The 15,376-nt window shown below is 41.1% G+C and overlaps 1 protein-coding gene across 1 annotated transcript in view; it reads right to left on the reverse strand.

Moving 5' to 3' along the window:
• The window catches only part of gabrd (gamma-aminobutyric acid type A receptor subunit delta), a 48,666-nt gene extending 34,473 nt beyond the window's left edge, over positions 1–14,193 (reverse strand). Inside the window, exon 1 of the mRNA XM_072585988.1 lies at positions 13,878–14,193. Within this exon, the coding sequence (XP_072442089.1) occupies positions 13,878–13,945 (68 nt within the window). The 5' untranslated portion in view covers positions 13,946–14,193. The remainder of the gene's footprint in view (positions 1–13,877) is intronic.
• Positions 14,194–15,376: the final 1,183 nt, after the last annotated feature.

The following is a 15,376-nucleotide window of genomic DNA, read 5'->3' on the forward strand; positions in this document are numbered from 1 at the left end:
TTTACACCATTACAAAAGATGTGGCTAATGAATTTTAAACCAGACTGATTAGCAAGGTTAGATCTCATGGAATAAAGGGAGAACTAGCCATTTGGATACAGAACTGGCTCAAAGGCAGAAGACAGAGGGTGGTGGTGGAGGGTTGTTTTTCAGACTGGAGGCATGTGACCAGTGGAGTGCCACAAGGATTGGTGCTGGGTCCTCTACTTTTTGTCATTTACATAAATGATTTGGATGCGAGCATATGAGGCACAGTTAGTAAGTTTGCAGATGACACCAAAATTGGAGGTGTAGTGGCCAGCGAAGAGGGTTACCACAGATTACAACAGGATCTTGACCAGATGGGACAATGGGCTCAGAAGTGGCAGATGGAGTTTAATTCAGATAAATGCGAGGTGCTGCATTTTGGGAAAGCAAATCTTAGCAGGACCTATACACATAATGTTAAGGTCCTAGGGAGTGTTGCTGAACAAAGAGACCTTGGAGTGTAGGTTTATAGCTCATTGAAAGTGGAGTCGCAGGTAGATAGGATAGTGAAGAAGGCGTTTGATATGCTTTCTTTTATTGGTCAGAGTATTGAGTACAGGAGTTGGGAGGTCATGTTGCGGCTGTACAGGACATTGGTTCGGCCACTGTTGGAATATTGCATGCAATTCTGGTTTCCTTCCTATTGGAAAGATGTTGTGAAACTTGAAAGGATTCAGAAAAGATTTACAAGGGTGTTGCCAGGGTTGGAGGATGTGAGCTATAGGGAGAAGCTGAACAGGCTGGGGCTGTTTTCTCTGGAGCGTTGGAGGCTGAGGGGTGACCTTATAGAGGTTTACAAAATTATGAGGGATCTGAATAGGGTAAATAGACAAAGTCTTTTCCCTGGGGTTGGGGAGTCCAGAACTAGAAGGCATAGGTTTAGGGTGAGAGGGGAAAAGATATAAAAGAGACCTAAGGGGCAACTTTTTCACACAGAGGGTGGTACGTGTATGGAATGAGCTGCCAGAGGACGTGGTGGAGGCTGGTACAATTGCAACATTTAAGAGCCACTTGGATGGGTATATGAATAGGAAGGGTTTGGAGGGATATGGGCCGGGTGCTGGCAGGTGGGACTAGATTGGGTTGGGATATCTGGTCGGCATGGACGGGTTGGACCGAAGGGTCTGTTTCTATGCTGTACATCTCTATGACTTTCATATATTTCATTTATAAAAAGCTTTAACAATCAGAAAAGATTGACAGATTCTACATAGAATATTAATAAAACACATTAATTTTCACAATTAAAGGCTCTCTGATATTGTTAATATTTTAGGTAGCAAAAGCTCAATTTTAAAATTTACCTCCTTTTTACACATACCTACATGTCCCCAGCTGTCTCTTTCAAATCTCTACAGAGCCTCAGCCCATCCTAACATTGTGATTTTCTCCAACCTCACAACACTCTGAGAAATTGACACTTCTCCACCTCTGGCTTCTTGAATATCCCTGATTTTGATCCCTCTACCATTGGTGTGGCTGCCTTCAGCTACTAAAGCTCTAAGCTCTAGAATTCCTCCAGTGACTCACGGTCTGTCTTCCTTCCTTTATGACATTCCATAAAACTAATCTCTTTGGCCATTCCTTTTGGACATCTGCCACAATATCTCCTCATGTAGTCTGGTGCCAAAATTTGGTTTTATAATTCCTCTTTGAGGTGCATTGGGGTGAGTTATTAAGGTATATACACTGTATAAATGTAGAGTCCTTGATGCTTGGCTAAGTCTGTTCTTCCAGTAATTGTATCAGCTCTACATTGTTAAAGTACTGATTGTTTCTTACCACCAGAAAACCCAGGAATCTTTTATTATTTTACTTTACCTATTTAAAGTTATATCATGTCACGTTTACCGTAATGAGAAAATGAACGGTGGACAGTGTCACAGAGGAGGTCATTCGCATTGCACACAATCATTCTACTGTAGTTTCCACAGCTGTCAAATGTCAGAAAGATTAGAACCCCAGCAGTGAATTAGCAAGCTACTGTGAAATGTCCTAAGGCTGGAAACAAAATGTGCAGATATGTGAACCAAAATTGTATAAAAACTGGCTTCAACTGCAGCTTTAGGTACCTGTTATTGTCCTGATGTACCATTTCTGCACTAATCAGAAGATAGGGATTTATCACACTCCCCTATCTGTTTATTAACTTTCATTATTTCTCCTGTCTCATATCCAAATTTTAATGCGATATTTTCTGTTCCGATAATCTTTGTCTTATGTATCGACTCTGGCAAGTACTGTATATTAATGGCTTATTATAACTGAGAAGAAATTAAAGCAAAAGAAGTTGATCAGGATGGGCCAGGAGCAGGCAGGTGAAACTAGTTTCATTTGGGATTATGTTCGGCATGGACTGGTTGGAGTGAAGAGTCTGTTTCTGTGCTGTATGACTCTAAGACTCTATTACTCGAATAGTAAAGGAGATAATGGCCTATAAAGGAGATACTATTTTAAAATCAGCACAAAAATAATAACGGCATCCATGGGCTATCGCCCAGAGTACTGTGAATCAGAGATTCTTTTTTACCCTGACAAAATTGTGCATAATTTTGAACACCTCAATAAGGTCACATTTTTATCTTCTCTGTTCCAAGGAGAATAAGTCCAGTTTCTCTCATCTTTCCTTGGCATAATTCGAATAAATCTCCTTTGCACTCTCTCCAAAGTTTTAACATCCTTACTTAAATAAGGTTGAAAAGTGTGGCACTGAAAAAGCACAGCCAGTCAGGCAGCATACGAGGAGCAGGAGAATTAACGTTTTGGGCATAAGCTTTTCATCAGGAATATGGGGGGGAGAAGGGGGCATCCCTCCCCATCCATCTCAGCATTCCTCAGAGACTATTCCTTCTGCAACTCCTTCATTAGGTTCATGGCCCCACAAACCCATTCTCCACTCCTGCCACCTTCCCTTGCCACCGCAAGAGGTGCAAAACCTATGCCCACACTTCCCCCGTCACCTCTATCCAAGGCCCCAAAGGATCCTTCCACATCCAGCAGAGATTTTCCTGCACATCCAAATACCTCAACTACTGTGTCTGTTGCTGTCAATGTGGTCTCCTCTACATTGGGGAGACAGGACACCAACTTGTGGAATGTTTCAGAGAACATTTCTGGGATACATGCACCAATCAATCCCACCACCCTGTGGCCAACCACTTCAACTCCCCCTCCCACTCTGCCAAGGACATGCCAATCCTGGGCCTCCCCCACCATTATATCCAAGTCACCCAATGCCCCATCTTCTGCCTTGGGACTCTCCAACCACATAGCATAACATCTATTTCACTAGTTTCCTCATCTCCCCTCCCCCACCTCATCCCTGATCCAACCTCCAACTTTTGAACTGTCCTACCTGTTCATCTTTCTTCCCACCTATCCACTCCACCCTCCTGTCACGATATCACAATCACCCCCTCCCCCACATCTATCTATCACATTCCCAGCTACCTTCCCCCAAACCACACCCCACTCTCCTATTTATCTCTTAGCCCCCTTCTCGCTCCTCCCACATTCCTGATGAAGGGCTTGTGCCAGAAACATTGATTTTCCTGCTCTTTGGATACTGCCTGACCTGCTGTGCTTTGCCAGCACCACACTTTTCAACTCTGATCTCCAGCATCCGCAAGTGCTCACTTTCTCTTACTTAAATAAGGTGCCCAGAACATAACACACTACTCTAAATGTGGTCTGACCAATGACTTGTAGAGATATAGTATTATTTCATTGCTTTTATACTCAATGCCCCTACTTATAAACCCAAGGAGTCTATAAATCTTCTAAACTATTTTGACTTGCCTGGCACTTTCAGTGAATTACGCATGTGAACCCTCTGTTCCATTTGATAAAAGTTTCCAATTTCTTTTTAAATGAGGAAACAAAGTTAGAACTGATTTTACAGAAAATGTGTCAAGAGAATTATTAAAAGAACTTAAGGACATGTCAACATAAATTAAACTGATTAGTTGGGCAGAAGTCTTTACTAGAACACCGCAGATATTGTTGTTAATCAAGAAATGGTAGGGAGGGAGTAACTCAAGAGAATTACCATCACCAGAGAAGTGGTACTGAGCAAATTGTTGGATCTACAGACTGACTACCCTCTGCATTCTGACTGAGTTTGTTCCCAGCTTTTAAAAGAATTGCCTAGTGCCGGTTGATTGATGTGTGATTTTTAATTTTCCAAGGAAAGAGACAGACAGCAAGAAACTACAGAGCAGTCAGCTTAACATCTGTCATGGGGAAGCTTTTAGAAACTATTATTAAAGACATAGAAGGCACTTAGAAAATTTCAAGGTAATCAGGGTTTTGGGAAAGAGAAATAATTTTTAACTATGTTATCAGAGTTAGAGTCACAGAGCCATAGAGATGTACAGCATGGAAACAGACACTTCGGTCCAACCGACCAGATATCCCAACTTTGAATAATGGGAAACATTATTGCATTTAAATTTCCAGGAAGCATTTGACAATGTGCATATCAAAGATTATTGCAGAAAATAAAGCTCCTGGTGGATAGAGTAATGCATTGACATGGATTGAAAACTGACTAGCTAACAGGAAAAGAGAGGAGGCAAGTTTTGTGTCACAGGATCAGTGCTGGAGCATCAACATTTTTACAATTTATACAAATGCCTTGGATGAAAGGATCAAAGCTAACTTTACTGTTGACACAAAAATAGTTAGGAAAATAAGTTGTGAAGAGGACATAAGGAAGCTACAAAGATACATCGATAGGTTACATGAGTGGGCAAAGATCTGGCAAATGCAGTATAAAGTAGAAAAATGTGAAATTTCAATTATTTCAGGAATAGTAAAGAAGAAGCAAATGATCTAAATAGTGACAGGATTACAGAGCTCTGAGAAGGACCTGGGTGGGTGAATTGCAAAATGTTAGCATGCAGGTACAGCAAGTATTAAAATGTTGCTTATTGCAAGGACTGAATCAAAAGTGAGGAAATTATGTGTTTCAGTTATATAGTGTTATGTGTTTCAGTTATAGCATTGGGACACAAGAGCAGAAAAAGGCCATTTGGCCCTCTGAACCTCCTCTGTCATTCCCAAATCATGGCTCATTCTTTTTCATCTTCCTCATTGGGTGTGGACATTACTGGCTGAGCAAGTATTTATTGTCTGTTCCTAGCTGCCCTTGAGACTCAACATCAGATTCTTACGCTACCCACATAGCTGTTGATGTCATTAGTAACTAGAAATCTAACCCATTCATACCTGTGAAATCCTGGTACTCAACAAATATCCCTTGTCCTTATTGCCAAATTTTGACAGTTTGAATGAGCACACCACTGCTATTCACTGAGATTTCTGCTGTCACCCAGACATTGCAGCAACGGTGAATTATAGTACAAGGTATTTTAAAGTATCACTATTGTGTGTGGATCATTGTAAAGGATTATCATATTCCTTAGTGACTGTGGCAGTTAATGAAAAACAGCACATCATTCTGAAGCTTCAGATTGAATTGCCATTCTGTCCATCAGTCTTTTCTCCTGTACTTATTTCCAAGTATGGGACCATGGACTTCCATTGGATTGATCCATGCTCATAAGTACTGCAGTGGTTTGCTATTGTCTTCTGTGGGATGGCTGGCCCAGAAACTCTTCCACTCTTATCACCTGCCATCAAGTAATTAAAAGGATCAATCAACCTATTCATCCATGTTATGTATGTGGATACAACCTCTACAGCTTGGTACCAGAATCCAGGGCTTCTGGACCAGAGATAGGGGTACTAACATAATTCCGCAAGACTTCCTGAAATTCCATTACTCGGTCCAAAAGATGACATGTGCAAAAGGTACATTAGCTGTAATATGTACGTCAGAGATAGTTCAACAGATGAATTCAAGATAGCACTGATGCCAAACCAGGCCACTGTTTAAAAGCTCTCGACAGCAGATCTTATTCTCACATTTCTTATTACCATTCTCCACTTTTAAACCTAAATTCTAAGTCTGTCTTTGTGCACCTCCTGTGTAGCCATAACCTTGTCTGCCTCATTCTGACTAAGCACTCTATCATTTGTATGTCCTTGTTTGCTATGATCTGCCTGTACTGCTTGCAAAACAAAGCTTTTTACTGTGCTTAGGGACATGTGACAACAGTAAATCAAATCAAATCAAACATTTTCCTTTATTTTTAATGTCACATGGAATGAGGAGATGTTCTTTTCCAGTAGGTGGGGGAACTTTTACCTTTTTTAGTGGATGCGCCAAAAACAGAAGAAACAGAGAGTTGTAAGTATCTGTGCAGCATTCTGGCGAATGTGAGTTCCACAATGACATTACGAAAGCAGAAGATGTAAAATTTTGATAGGAATTGGTATAAACTAGATGTGACAATTTTAAAGGACATGCAAAAACTAGATGAAATCTGCTATTCTCATACATAACTGAAGATAGAAGAACTGGTGGATAATGTTGTTAAATAAAAATGAAAACTTATATTTTAAACATACAAGCAAAGAGGACAGAAGTTAGAAAGTTATGGTGAACCTTTATAATTTGTGGAATTGGCTTCACTTAGCATATTGTACCAATTCTGGGCACTATACCTCAAGCATAATGCCAAAACCTTGGGGCAGGTACAATGGAGGTGTACCAGACAGTGTCAGGCTGGAGGACTAATTAAACAGAAAGAAGATAAAGCGGGAATTGCTCTTCTTTGAGCAGAGTGACTGAAAGGAGATTTCATGGAATGTTCAAGATTCTGATGGGTTTTCATAGAGCGGATAGAGAAAAACTATCCCCAGGTGGTGATAGTTTCTGTGATACCCTCATGGCCCTCACTGGTGATGTGCAGCATTCTCACAGACACTTGGGAATCACTGGCCCAAGACCAAGAATCATGGCCAAGAGTGGAGAAGCATCCGGAAAGGCATCAAGCACCTCAAGACTTGTCGTCAGGAAAATGTGGAAGCTGGATTAAAACAGAAAAAGGAGCACACTTCCCCACCAATACCCACCCATTTCTTCCCGTGACCACCTTCTGCCCCAAGTGTAACAGAGCCTGCAGTAGCTACATTGGTCTGTAAAACCCCTTACAGACTCACCCTGAGAGAGTCATCCTCATCGCCAATGATGATGAGAGAAAACTGCTTCCACATGTAGGCACGAGAGGAACTTGACCACACAGATTTATAACAATTTCCCAAAAAGCCAGGGAGATGAAATATGATGGGTCAGGAGTTTAAAAGAAATGGTTTTAATACAATGAGTTTTTATGATTTGGAGCACTTTGTCCAAAAGAGTGGTAGAAGTTGAATAAACAATACCTTTCAAAAGAGAATTGCTTAAAAAGGAAAAGCTTTCAGTACTACAGGGAGAACAGGGGCATGAGGCTAATTGAATAGATTTTGCAAAGATTCAGCATGTACTTAAAGCACTGACTGTTTTGTTACTGTGTATTTTGAATCCACAACCTAAGTTACAAGATGTATAACAGTTGTAGGGGAATGATTAATTAACAAGACCTGGCGAATATGTTTGACAAAATCTTTCCTAATTGTGTTGAGGTGATGGTGTAAATCATTAAATAGAGCTATCACATCCTTCACACATACACATGCACTAAATATGTCTTTTCTTTCTACTTCCTTCCATTAAAATATTACCCAAATTCCATTTTGGTGAAGACAGTATTCATGGGGGACTAAATTCTGTAAAGATTAGAATTTTTTGGGGGGGTGGGAACAAATAAATCTGACCCTAAAAGTTTCATTTCACCATGAAGAGGTGAGTTTGAAGTTATGTTTTAGCCAGACTGCTAATGTTATATGACTTCTTACATTAATTAACACAATACATTAACTAGCATAGCTTTTTGTGCAGTATAATGAGCTTCAGACTTAACTAAATTACCACAGGAACTATATTGAACCTATTTTACAAAACACACAAGTGTTGATACTCCAGTTCGGGATCTTTTAACTTACTTTGGTTTAGATTAAAAACTCAAATTGCAAGATAACAGATTATAATAATAACTTATGTAGTTATCCAATTTAAATGATTAAACTACAAGCAAAAACCAACTGAAAATATCTAAACAGTAACTAAATATAAACTGCACTCTCGACATTGGATGTAAAGACTCTGAGCACACCCTGCTAAAAACCACTGCTGTATGTAGAACATAATTCACTGATGTTGCAACCTTCAAAATCCAAACAGACTTGTGGTGTCTTTTTTTCTAGAAAAATCAATGTTCCCAGGAGATGGGATTGACTGGATTGCTCTGCAGAGAACACCATAATGGTGCTCCATACCACCATATCAAAATCCCATCATTAAGGGGGGATTAGACCATAACATGTGGAGCAGAATTAGGCCATTCAGCCTATTGAATCTACTCCACCATTTAATCATGGTGGACAAAATTGTCAACATCATCCTTCTGTTTTCTCTCCATAGTCCTTAATCCCCTTACCAACTGCATGGTGGCTCAGTGGTCAGCGTTGTTGCCAGCCTTGGGTGGAGTTTACACTTTCTCCCCATGTCTGCATGTATTTTCGCCAGATGCTCCGGTTTCCTCCCACAGTCCAAAGATGTGCAGGTTAGGTGGATTGGCAATGCTAAATTGCCCATAATGTCTAGGGATGTGCATGTTTGGTACATGAGTCAAGGTTATGGGGATGGGATTGGGTCTGGGTGGGATGCTCTTCGGAGGGTCAGTACTGACTTGTTGGGTCAAATGGCCTCCTTCCGCACTATAGGTATTCAAATATTCAATCAAGAACCTACCTAGCTCTTCCTTAAAGAGAATTAATGACTTGGCCATACAACCCTCTTCAGCAATGAGTTCCACAGATTAACAACCCTCTAACTGAAGAAATTCCTGCTCATTTCAGTTCTAATGAGTTGCCCCTTCACTATGAGGCACTGTCCTCAGGTCCTAGTCTCACCTACTAGTGGAAACATCTTCTCTACATCCATTCTATCTGTCCCTCTCAGAATTCTATAAGTTTTAATGAGGTTCCCCTCATTCTTCCAAATTTCATCAAGTACAGAGCCAGAGTCCTCAACCGCTCCACATATGATAACTCCATAGTTTCCTGTCTCTGCCTCTCTCCCTTTTTAAATAGGTGTGTTACATTAGTTATTTTCCAGTCACCTGGCACCCTCCCTGACTCCAGGGACTCCTGAAAGATCACGACAATGCATCTACAATCTCCTCAGCTATCTCCTTCAGAATCTGTGTAGTCCATCTCGTATGGGTGATTTATCAATCTTCAAACCTTTCAGCTTCCCCAGCACCTTCTCCTTAGTGACAGCCATGGCACTCACTTCTGCCCTCTGACGCTGTTGATATTCTGGTATGTCCCTGTGTCATCCACTGTGAAAACTGATGTAAAGTACCTATTCAGTTCCTCCGTCATTTCTTCGTTCCCCATTATTACTTCCCCAGTCTGATCTTCCAGTGGTCCAATTTCCACTCTTGCCTCTGTCTTAACTTTCAGCTATCTAAAAAAAATGTATGTTATTTTCCTTTGTCTTACTCGCTAGCTTATTCTCATATTTCATCTCCCCCCTTATTGCCTTCCCCCTTATTGCCTCCTCCCTTATTGCTTTTTTACTTACTCCCTGCTGGCTTTTAAAAGCTTCCCAATCCTCTGGTTTCCCACTGATTTCACCACATTGTATGCTTTTCCTTTTGCTTTTAAAATGTCCCTGACTTCCCTTGTCAGCCATGGTTGTCTTGTCCTCTCCTTAGTATGATTCTTCTTCCTTGGGATGAATTTCTGCTGAGCCTCACAAATTATCTTCAGAAACCCCTGCAATTGCTACTCTACCTTTTCCCTGCAAGATCCCTTTCCAATCAACTCTGACCAGCTCCTCCCCCAGTCTTTGTAATTACCTTCACTCAATTCTAATACTATTAGATCTGATTTCAGCTTCTCCCTCTCAAACTGCAGAGTGAATTCTATTATATTATGGTCACTGCCTCCTAGGGGTTCCTTCACCTTAAGCTCCCGAATACAGGTTGCCTCATTTCACATGACCAAATCTAAAATTGTCTCTTCCCTAGTGGGCTCTACCACAAGATTCTCGAAAAAAATCTTGCAGACATTCACAAACTCCTTTTCTTGAGATCTGTTACCAACCTGATATTTCCAGTCCACTTGCTTATTGAAGCCCCCTCCCCCCATGATTATTTCTTATGCGTCTTTTTTATCTCCTGATTTATTTTCTTCCCCACATCCTATCAACTACTAGGAAGCCTGTACACTACTCCCACACAGGGCCTGTTTTCCTTTGTGGTTTCTTAGCTCTACCCTTACTGCTTCTACCCTTTCCAACTCTGTACCACTTCTGGCTTTCGATTTAATTTCATTTCTTATTAACAAGGCAACCCTGCCCCCTCTGCCTTATGCCTGTGTTTTGATAGGATGTGTATCCTTGGATATTTAGTCCAGCTCTTGCACTCATATCTCTGTGATACCCACACACACCGTACATGTTAATTTCAATCTGCACTACCAACTCACTTATCTTGTTGCGTATACTGCATGCATTTTAGTACGACCCTCTCAGTTGACTACACCGCACCTCCCCCCTCTACTTCTCATTGTCATACCCTTATCTGCTGTGCCTGAAGTTAGGTCCTGACCAATTCCACACTCTCAGCCCTATCATTTGTTCAGGAAAATGTTGAGCCCTGTAAATCTTTCCATGATTTTCCATGCAACAGAACCTACCACCCCCCAATGAATTAGTTTGAAGCCCTATCCACAGCTCTAGTTGTGCAATTTACCAGGATTCTGGTCCCAGCATGATTCAACTTGAGTCTGTCCCATCAGAACAGATTTCTTCTTCCCCAGCATTTGTGCCAAAGTCCTATGAATTCAAACCAGCTTCTCCAACACCAGTCTCTGAGAATATTGCAAATATGTGATGCCAGTTTAATAATGGTAACTGCTCATGGAAAACATCAATTTTTTTCTGGCAACATATTTAAGAAATCAGCAATAGAATTTCCTTCTCTTAAAAGGATGTCATGAAAGTTGTCGCTCCAGCAAATAGACCTCAGACTACAATGATTTAAAGGGAAAATCTATGTGCCTGACATAATATAATACTGTGAAAGTTTCTTATAAAAGGCATTGACGATTATCATCACTATCACTTCCTTAGAACTAATGAAAGCTCAAGATGATAGGCCATTCTGCCCTTTCATTTGCATTCCTAAAGCAGGCAAACTCTCCCATTTATTTTGTGCATTGTATTTTGAAATATTCAATATTTCCAGATTGAGATACCATTAAGCAATAGTTTCAGTTATATTTAAATATTTAATGCTCTATTTCAACAACAATTTCTATTTATATAGTGTATTTAATGTGACACCCAAGGAGCTGCATAGGAATGATACAAAAAAAAACACATTGAGCCACATTGGGACAGATCATCAAAAGCCTGTTCAAAGAGGCATCTTAACAGAGAAAAGAGAGGAAGAGTGTCTGAAAGATTTGGAGAAGGAATTCAAGAGGTTAAGATGCTAACAGCTGAGAGCACAGCCGCCAATCGTCGCGTGATTAAAATCGGGGATGCTATCGATATCGGAAGGAGCACAAAGACCCCTAAGACAGTAGAGCTGGACGAGATGACAGGGAGACAGATTGTGAAATTAAGGATAAGAATTTCAACATCAAGACATTATTGAACCAGTAACCAATGTAGGTCAGTGAGCTCAAAGCTGATGGGTAAACAGGCATTGTTGCAATTTCGGACATTCACAGAAGAATTATGATGTCCTCAGGTGCACAGAAGGTAGACAGGGAATGCCAGTCCTTCGTGTGTTGGGTCTTATTTCTTTCAACTGTAAAGATGTACATCTTTTGTTCAGGTTGTACTTGGAGCTAACCTGAATATACAAAACCACCTTCAACTTTCCAAACGGGACATATTTCTAATGAAACTTTGATAAGAATATAATGCTTTCAACAAATATCAACTTGTCAAACAATTCATGTACAACATGATCCTGGTTCTATTACATCCACAATAACATCAAAATATTTTTGCACTCATATGGTTTTTCTCATATAGAAAAACAGTCAAAGGCGTTTCAGAGGTGAAATCAAAGATCACTGATGAAGACTCAAATGATTTACATCGAAATAAAACTCAGGAGATTTGAAAAATAGTTTGCAACTCACTAACCACCTGAATTGAGATAACCAAAGTTTGGTTAAACAAAACTGATTTAAGACTGACCTTACAATAACAGGAGGTGAGATGTGAAATCAAAACATAACGTGCTGGAGAAATCTGTGGTCTGGCAGTATCTGTGGACAAAGTTAAAAATCACACAACACCAGGTTAGTGCCCAACAGGTTTATTTGGAAGCGCTAACTGTTGGACTATAACCTGGTGTTGTGCGATTTTTAACTTTGTCCACCCAACACCGGCACCTCCATATCATAGTATCTGTGGAGACAGAGAGAGCTGGTCTTAAGGTTTCCCTTCCACATGACTCTTCAGAAGTTGCGATACCATCAGACCTGCTGAGTGTCGCCAGCTCCCGTCTGTATTTGTTTCAGATTTCCTGCATCTGCAATATTTTGCATATTTCCTGCTTTTTTTAATCAATTTGTTCAATGGTAGAAACTTTCCTCTTTCACTTGCAGTTTTGAGGTTTGCCCCTGCCCACTGTACCTGCTCTTCCCTGTTCAGTTACTGATAAGATGAGCAATATGTTGAGGGACATGAGTACATGAGATGGTTTCCAATCACCTTCCTCAAGTGTCTTCAAAAGAAGCGCAAGTGCTCTTCCCAAAAGCTCCTCTGCCTGGAAGCTGTTTGCTGGGGTTTTGTTTGCTGTCCCACCTTCACCATTGAAAATTCGCTGCATCTATTAATGGCTATGCATTGTAACCCTGAGTGTGACCCTTACCTCGGCCTGGGGCAAATCACACACCGAGCTCTCAAATGATGCTGCTGCTCTTCCCTTTAACTTGGAGTAACGATCAATTAGAAGGGCTGACTGCGGACGGTGTGATCACACAATGAAAGGTGTCTTCACCACTTCCCTTAAAAAGCTCGAAAATGCACAAATAACTTCACCAGACAGAAAGACAAACATGAATTAATGTTTGTTCCATTAAACCAGAAGGTGCAGTGAGTTGCAGTTAGCAATGTCTGAACTATTAAAGATGATTAATATGACAATCTTTCAGAGAGAGTTGTGAAATCACAGTGCATTGCCGCCGGCCAATGTTCTGTTCTCCGCTGAAACGAAATTACAAGGCTGTCTAAAACCTAAACCGAGCACATAAAATATTGAAAGGGGTGGGGTGGAATTCTGGCCGGCAGGTTGGTAAGTATTATCCTTGCTCTTTCTCATCTAAAGTCTTTTACAAGAATCTTATCAAAAATTTGCAGAGAAATAAGGAAGGAATTGAAACAAAAGCACAGGATATTTAGTAAATGGAAACTAGGTCGGCGTAATGTAATAGAATCCCGCAGAAGGGGGTTAGCAGGAGGTTCCTCCGTGAAACCAGACTCTCCCAAACGCTCTGTTACAAGTTAAAGCCACGCAGAATAATGATCGCAAAGTGAACACGCGTCTATATCTAGAGTATAACGTGATACGGATGAATAGGTAAAGACATATTTAATGATGCATGTGTAAGGTGCCACTCGAATTTACCTGAGAACAGATACCTCTGTCCGACTGCAGCAGAAGGAAAAGCGAGCAGTTTGAACACTGCCTGCCTTCCCTTTCTAACTGAGAGAAGCTGCAAGATCCGCGCGGGGAACAAAAAGTTACCAGCTCTCCAGAAAACCACTCGAAAGAGACGGAATCCGATTGTGAAGAACTATCATCCCTTACCGTATAAACTTCTGGTGCTGCGCGCACAGTAACAGCAGAGCTGTGAATTTTAACGTGATCAATTCCATTTTATTTCCCGAAACTTAGGGACTGCAGGGATGTCGCTTCATTTAAGGGGAGACCTGTCCGTGCTGCAGGGCTGTCAGTACAGAGCTGAGAGTTTGGCTCCTAGCCATGTTGGAGGTGGTTGATGTGGAAGCCTGAGGTTCTCTTCTGGGCTCTACAGATCGCGAAATGTAACGGTGTTATCACCAAAGGCAATTAGAAGCTAGTCTCTTTTCCTCTTGAATACCCAACAATCTCTGCCCACATCCACAATCTGCGACCGGTTAAAGAGATAGCGCCAACTCCATCCCTCTCAGTGCAACACTTAAAGGGGCATTTCCCTATATTGGAAAAACAGCGATTCCCATGTAAACACTGTACAACTGAAAAAGTATGGTACCATGGAAGCAAGTATTTATTACAATATTACTGAATGTCTTGGTAAGTTATTAACAATTTGATGAGTTTTATGCTTTATTATATTGTCTATACTTGTACCAATGTAGTCAATATTCATGTTGAAGTACCTACATTTCAGCATGAAAGAAAGAAAGCAATAAAATAAGGGGTTTAATGTACCAGCAAATTACTGCAGATGCTGCAATCTGGACTGAAAATGAAAAATGCTGGCGATCACAGCGGCTCAGGCAGCATTCACGGAGTGATAGCAAGCTAAAGTTTCCAGTCCAGATGGCTCTTCATCAGACCTAGTGGTGTGCAGGGGACAGCATTTATGCTATAGTTTGGGGTGAGGGAGTGGGGGTGGAGTGTTGGGGGAGAAAGAGTGCTAATAGTGCATCAGGTGTTTAATATCTTCATTTGGTCAGCCCTTAATGATGGGGTACTGAGTGAACATATGAACAAAGATGGACCGGTAAGGACCTCTGGTCCATTAGTCACTAACTATAACTGCCTACGCGCAATGTGCAGTCTGTTCAGGCTACCTGGAAGCCAGTAATCATCCGCCAAATGCTAAAAATAAATTTAAACCGCAAGAGGAGAAAAATGGTAAATACTCCTCCAGGACCCTGGGTAATTCAACTCCAGAAGGCCTCTCTGACTCTGAGTAACATCAGCATCAACTTTCTTTTAGTCTTTTATGGGAGGCCGGCATTACTGGCTGGACCAGGTTTCAATGCACACCCCCTACTTCCCCAGTGAAATTTGTGATGAGCTGCCTTCTTAAAACTGCTGCGTTCCGTGTGGTGTAGGCAGACCCACAGAGCTATTCGGGAAGGAGTTCCGGGATTTTGATGCAGCAACAGGGAGGGAATGGATCCACATATTCATAAAATGGAGTTCCAAGTAAGATTGGTGTGCAACGTGAAGGGGATCTTGCGAATATTTTTAATCAAACTTTTCAGATATGTTAAAGCACATCCGAAGCAGGTGGGATTTGCATCCAGACCTTCTTCTGTAGAGGTAAGGATACCAACATCATGCCACAAGAATCC

Source organism: Chiloscyllium punctatum, chromosome 16 (genome assembly GCF_047496795.1).
Source record: "Chiloscyllium punctatum isolate Juve2018m chromosome 16, sChiPun1.3, whole genome shotgun sequence".
Taxonomy (NCBI): Eukaryota; Metazoa; Chordata; class Chondrichthyes; order Orectolobiformes; family Hemiscylliidae; genus Chiloscyllium; species Chiloscyllium punctatum.